General features: G+C 35.0%; 1 protein-coding gene across 1 annotated transcript in view; it reads right to left on the bottom strand.

Moving 5' to 3' along the window:
• Positions 1-4,587: 4,587 nt before the first annotated feature.
• The window catches only part of SLCO1C1 (solute carrier organic anion transporter family member 1C1), a 68,908-nt gene continuing 66,391 nt past the window's right edge, over positions 4,588-7,104 (bottom strand). The window contains exon 15 of the mRNA XM_006773156.2: positions 4,588-5,325. Coding sequence (XP_006773219.1) covers positions 5,103-5,325 — 223 coding nt within the window. The 3' untranslated portion in view covers positions 4,588-5,102. The remainder of the gene's footprint in view (positions 5,326-7,104) is intronic.

The following is a 7,104-nucleotide window of genomic DNA, read 5'->3' on the forward strand; positions in this document are numbered from 1 at the left end:
CAAGTTCTCATAGTGGTGTTGTTATTATAATTTGGAATGTTTTATTCTATTTTATTTTATAAAAAGGTTACTTAGAATTTTTCATTCCATTTTATGTATAACAGATTTAGCTAAATAGTTACTTGCTTAATGTTTATGGTGTAACTAGCTTTCTTTACCAAAGTCTGGTTTAGTTTGTTCATCTGGCTCTCTAGATGTTTCTCAGGAGGTGATGGGAATACCTGTGAATGGTTATCATTTGACTCCTCCTTTTCAAAGTTGACACTTCTTTTTTTAAATTGAATTGATTGGTATGACATTGGTTCACAAAACCATATAGGTTTCAAAAGTTGATACTTCTTATGTCATTTTTTTTGTCTGTTACAAAACTCAGTGATATTTATATGTACCATATATTTTATGGTTTCTGGTCTTAAATCCTCAATAAATTTCCAAAAGGATAAATTGAATAGGCTACACTCCCACATTATAAATGGGATTAATCTAAAAATTAAAAGATAAGCTTAAATTGAAATATCCACACATAGGAATATTTTAAATCATTCTTTTAGAGAAATAGAAATTTTGAAGCGAATAGGAAGTCAAGGATGCATTTATAAACAATTAGAAAAACATTATTGGTACTGCAGCATGGCAAACTTTTTGGGTTATAAACAAAGCTGCATGTTAAGGTATATTGTTTTCATTACTAAGCTAGAACATACAGTTATAAGACAACAAGTCCAGAATTTAGGTAAAGATTGTTTTAAGCATGCCTCAAGGAAACAGAAGGAAGAAAATAATTAAAGCAAAAACCAAAAAATAATCAGTTAGCAAAGAAACAGAATCCAAAAGCCATTTCTTTGAAAATTCCGATGATACAAGTTTCTGATAAACATACTACAGAAAAATGACAAATCCAAGTATACAATACCCTCTTTCTCTAAAATCAATAAAAACATATTTTTAAAAAGTGACATAACTAATCAAAACTTTTCAAGGTATTTCTTAAAAAGGCTAAAAAAATTCTTTCAATTGTTAAAGGAACAGTTAATTCCTATGCTATAAAATCTTTTTCCAAAATATTAAAAAAGAAATAGTTTTCTAGTTAATTTTATAAAACTGCATCATCCTGATACCAGAAGCCAATAAAGATTGCAAAATAATTAAAAAGGAGGATAAAATTGTGTGTTCCAAATACTATCTTGCATTGAAAATTAATTAGATCCAAGACTTGCTAATAAAATAGTGATATTGCCTGGTTCAGGGTAGGTCCTCCTTATTAAGTTTTTCCCCCTCTCTTACTCATTCTTTTTTCTGTCTTTTTAATTCATTTTTTCAATTGCATTTTACACTCACTACTCATTCTTTTTTCTAATGAAGTTTTATGGCTTCAACAGTAGATGGAGTCAATCTTAATTACAACCATTCAGGTCTTTCCTAGATCGAATGTTTACAGAGTTGACTAAAAATGTTATCATTGTTGACAATGTAAAAGTAAAGGTACAACTAACAGAAAGAGGGAGATGAACACAAGTTTGGACACTCGGAGGTAAGAGAGGGAACTCTAAGAACTTTATTTTTTAAAGTGGGAAAACACATGATACTTTTCATGTTTATTAAATAGGAAATGGATGGAAGTATTGATGTGACATTTGAAGAACTCATACTAGTGACCTCGCTGTGTGCAGATAACAGAGGAAGAACAACAAAGGATGAGTGACATTAGTTGCAATCTATCAGAATCAATAGATAGTGCCCCAAAATAATAAATCAAGAAAAGGCTATGTGCATATTATTTAAAGATATGGAAGTAACCATCAGAAAAAGTTAACAAACCAAACTGGTTAGAAGTAATTGCTTTTGAGGAAAAAGTTAACAAACCAAACTGGTTGGTACTTTTCGTTTTAAATCTTTTTGTACCATTTGATTTAGGACTGTTAAAACATGTGCACGTTTTAGTTTTTTGTACCATTTGATTTCTTTTAAAACATGGGCACGTTTTAGTATGCTAAAACGTTTCTAATGTAGATGTATAAGATTAACACTTAGTAAACTTAGAGGAAGACAGCAAATTTGGATATAGATTAACATAGACATAATGTGGCTATTTGGATGTGATAAACCCCAGTTTAAATCTTTGCTCTACCAACTACTAAAACTTGCTGAATTATGACAAGTCACTAAAACTCTCTAAGCCTCAGTTTCTTCCTCTGAAAACTCAGAAATTACTAGTATACCTAGCCCATAAGGTTGTTTTGATCCTTGAAATTGAGATAATATGTCTAACGCTCTTAGCACATCAGGAAAGTGCTTAATATTGTTTCATTGAATAGTTGCTATAAAAATTATAAAAGCAATTATTAATTCCCAAGAATATGTTATAGTCAATTTATTCTTTCAGTCTCCCTTTATGGATGAGTTGTATACATATGTAATATTTAAGTGGAGATTTCTTAAATGCTAATGGTCACAAATGTTCCCCCAGCTGTTTTTAGAGGTTTCAGATGATTTGTTTTTATTACCTGCTTTAGAGGCATAATGATGTAATGGAAGAACCCAGCATTAGTTTGACTGCCTCCACCCTGGGCAAATCATTTAACCCAATTTAAGTCACTCCATTTATAAAATGATATTGCTGGAGCGCTATTTGTCTGAAGATTGTAGTCAATCAGATGTTCATCTGAGGTGCTAGTCAACTCTAGGGACCATGGCTGTAGAAAAAGGAAATAAAGTAGTCCATTGAACATGGAGCAATTGTGGGATCCCACATGTCAGTCAAGGCCTGACCTCTAATGTTTGGCTCTGGGGCTGAGGGAATATTTTTGACCTCTGAAATGGGGCTTGGTTTGTTAAAAAAAAAATCATGTGCTTTCTGAGGTATAATAAGCCTGCTTGCTTCTGTCAGATGAATTTACTCATCTAAAATATCAAGGTCCCGTTTAGTAAATTCAATTCCCCTCTTATGCCACATGACTGAGTTTAGAATGTATATAATTCCACTGTTGAATTAATGGTTATGCATAAAATAAGCTTTCTTTTCATTGACATTCAGTGTTTTTATAAAAAAAATCATTTGATCATCCTTTATGCCAATTTTTATTTTTTTTTAACTTATTCAGGAGTAAATTGGATAGGATCCTATTTAGAAATTTACTTGCAAAGTAGTTATTTTTCAGGATATTGCTACAAAAAGCTTTGAAAAATAAAGAGGATGTGGGAGACAGGATGAGGAACCTGAATTTTAATTGCACCTCTACAAAGCAAACTCTTGACAAGTGTACTCACTCACCCATTCGGTCAATATTTGCTATGGGTAAGATTGATATTCAGATGACAAAAAGGATTCCTGCTTGCAAGTTATTAGGGCAGCAGCTGGTCTGAGGTAGGCCTGCTGGAAACAAAACATAAGTCTATTTTCATCTTAAAAAATAGTAAAATATGAAAAAAAAAACCCTGGCATCACCAATTAAAATAAAATGACAAAATTAATAAATACTTAAAGGACATATTTCTGCTCTTCATCCCCAAACTTTCCATCTCCAGCTTTTCCCGTTCATATTCACAGGACTGGTATATAAAGGAAAAATTAAAAGACCGCAAACCATTTCATTTGCGTTTAATTCTCCCGGTGTGTGAGTAAGGCCACTGTGTTTTTGAGCGGGACCTTTTCGTTGGATTTAGGCTCCATGACATGCCTCAAAAAAAGACTCCTTGTTTATTGTCGTGTTTGTTTTAAAGGCTGCTGAGACTTGCACAATTTCAAGACTCCACTGGGGTGGACTCAACGTTAAGGTCTGCTTTCCTTGGGAGGGCCAGGCCCTCCTGTGCAGCAGTGATGGAGAAAGAAAAACGCAGCACAGAATTGACCTGAAGGTTAAAGATGGTGGACCGCCATACCGACTATATCTAGTCAGAGAAGCACCAGGAAGCTGGCAAGGAGGAAATGCCTGGCTTGACTTTTTCATTTGCAGAGAAACAGAGAGCTCTCTGGCAGGCAGTACCGGCAGCAGCCCTCGGCCCAGAAGCCCTTGGGCCCTGTGATAGGTGCCAAGGAGAGCACCAGAAGGAACCACACCAATCAACCCATCCCTCTGGCTCCTGCTATAACACCCACATTTACTGTACACGTTCAGAAATTCAACTCGCAAATATGTGTTAGGATGACATTATGTGCATACGTCTGGAGCTGCTTACATACATTAAGATAGGAGCAGGATTGTATTTAACATTATTTTTAATTCATTGAATTCATAGAAGAGCAATCAAGCATATGGATTTTAATTTGATTACTTTACAGCCATGTCACTTGAAATGTTGCACACAAAACACAGGTGATGAATGGTAGAAGAGCTAATAATGCAAAATTTAAATCCCCCGAGATCATTTGCCTCTATACATTTTTTAAAATATATATTTTTTATTGATTTCTGAGAGAGAAAAGGAGGAGAGAGAGATAGAAACATCAATGATGAGAGGATCATTGATTGGCTGCCTCCTGCACGTCCCCTACTGGGGATTGAGCCCGCAACCTGGGCATGTGCCCTTGACTGGAATCGAACCCAGGACCTTTCAGTCCATAGGCTGATGCTCTATCCACAGAGTCAAACCAGCTAGGGCACCTCTATACACTTCTAAATCAATTATTGCATTTCAAAAGAAAGGAGAAGCTTAAAATCAAATTTTCTTCTACATGTTTTGACTCTATCCAACATCATCATTAAGGTGATAGTTGAAGAATGTCAAGATATGGTTCAAATTTTAACAGTCTTCTCGTATCCTAGACAAGTATCTCAGTATAAAAATTGCTTTGCACATAGCTATTACATTATCGGGACAATTGTTCTATTAGGAACACAGCTAATATGTCAATGGGCATAAGGTAAAATTAAGCAGAATGACTAACGAATATAAACGATTCATATATACATTAAAAAGTTTCACTTCATCATCTGTGTTTTCTATAATATGATTAATTATATTCATTATCAGATGTATTACCTAATACCTAGGATAAAAAACAAAGTAGAAATGTTTAGAAAGGATAAAGACTGTTCACATTGATTAAACTTTGCTTGCAGAATCTTCAGAAAATAGAAAAGGTGGCTCGAGGCATCATTTTTCTAAAGCTGTGTTTCCTCGCCTGGCCAGCAGTTGGGTTGCAGTAAATGATCACTTGTAGTACAATTTTCCTTCCCGATTCTTGTAGACACCATTGTTCTTTCTCTCTTGGTTCTGAAGCTTCTGTGTTTTGAAACATAGTTTTTCTTCAAAGTGCACAGTACTGCAATACTTAAGAAAATGGACATTATTCCCAGCAGCATAGTTAGTCCCAGATATATGTGCCTAGAAGAAGACAGAAGCTCAGTCTTAATTATTGAAACTATCCAACTTCAAATAAAAGGTGAAAGAAAGGTCATAATAGAATTCAATAAATATTAATACCAGTGAAATCCATCAATATCAACAAAAATACCATGAGAATGGTTTCTTTAAGAATGCAGATTCAGTCGCTATAAAAGGCCTTTCTTTGAACATATGAGACTATTTCAGGCAGTATGCTTGCATCAAGTAACTTTTTAGTAGAATTGTCATTTTCAGTTACTACTAATTTCATAATCATTTACATGCTCTCTGTAAATTAGTTCCTTAGACCATATCCCTGTTTGCCCAAAACAGTGCCAGTTTATTGCAGTGTTGTCCCAGGGCAACTTTTAATAGTGCCCCCTTTCACTCTCAAATTTGTCTGGGTTGGAATAATAAATCAGGTGCTTACCCTTGAACCTTGCCCAAAATTCAGTTCTACAGAAAAACTGAAAGAGGCAATGTTAAGGGGGAATCAGAGCTCTCAGTAGAAAATAATAGCTTAAGAATAAACCATTATTAAATCAGTTTCTTCCATGAGAAGCCTGGAGTTCTACATTCTGTCATAAGATGTGAGGGTGTGGAAAGACAGGCCGAATGATCCTTTGGATCACCCTGTACAGACACTCACAGTCTCTGATTGAGGTACACTGTCTTTACATGGAAATGAATAACAGCCTTAGCGAATGTGGGTGAAGCTGAACTCTACTCCCTTTCAAAGACCAAAGTACATTCTCACATGACATCAAAGCCTGTTAAATCAAACAAACTTATTTAAGAGGATTGGCTCCCACATCCAGCTTCCAACTTCCATGGCTCAGCACCAGGTTTCTTTCTCTAGAAAATGTTCAGATTTTAAACCTTAAAAAAAAAAAAATCACTCTTGCTTCTAAGCCATTGAAGCATTGCTTTAAGCAATAAGGAGACTAAATGTTTCATGAATTGGACTGAATGATGCCATAGTGAAAAAGCCATACCCCCCAGCCCCATGCACACTCACACTCACAGAGAAAACCTTTTACTTTTATGCATTTCAAGTACTGGAATAATTGAACATCAGTTTGGCAATAAAAGCCGGATAGATTTAGAGCCAAATCCAACTCTGGCCCAGGGCGATGATAGCTGACGTAAATGGGACAGTTTGGCTCCGTTTGAAAAAGAATGGAAATAAACCCAAAATATGACCTAAATTTAAATGCCTCTGAGTTTCAGGGGATTACTCATTTGTGTGCATAAACTTTCAGAATTCTACTCTAGCCTGGAATCTTATGTCATATTTTTTTAGTGATTACTCATTAAAAATGGGAGTTAAGATTGTGTGCATACATTTTCAGAATTCTACTCTATCCTGGAATCTTATGTCATATTTTTTTTAGTGATTACTCATTAAAAATGCGAGTTAAGATTACGAATGGGGAAAATTAAAAGTATAGCCAAGTAATTAAATGGTAATAGAATTATTCTGTAAAACAGGGTCCTTGATTAAACTATCCTTTTTCTTACAAGCAGTGAAATGACATGAGGAAGTTAGTGCCGATTGCCGGTGCAGACCTGGGAGGTGATTACCGTGAGATGTGGGAATGAGTTTGATACGGTACCTAAATGCATGCGAATCATACAATCTGCAGGATCCTCTGCTTCCACATCTTTTAAATCCCCATTTGAGGCATGAAGTGTCAATCAAAACTCCAAAATATACAGGAGCTGGGATGCCTGCTGTGAGAAAAATAAATAATTGCTGCTAAAAATATATGCACATCT

Source organism: Myotis davidii, unplaced genomic scaffold (genome assembly GCF_000327345.1).
Source record: "Myotis davidii unplaced genomic scaffold, ASM32734v1 scaffold346, whole genome shotgun sequence".
Classification (NCBI taxonomy): Eukaryota; Metazoa; Chordata; class Mammalia; order Chiroptera; family Vespertilionidae; genus Myotis; species Myotis davidii.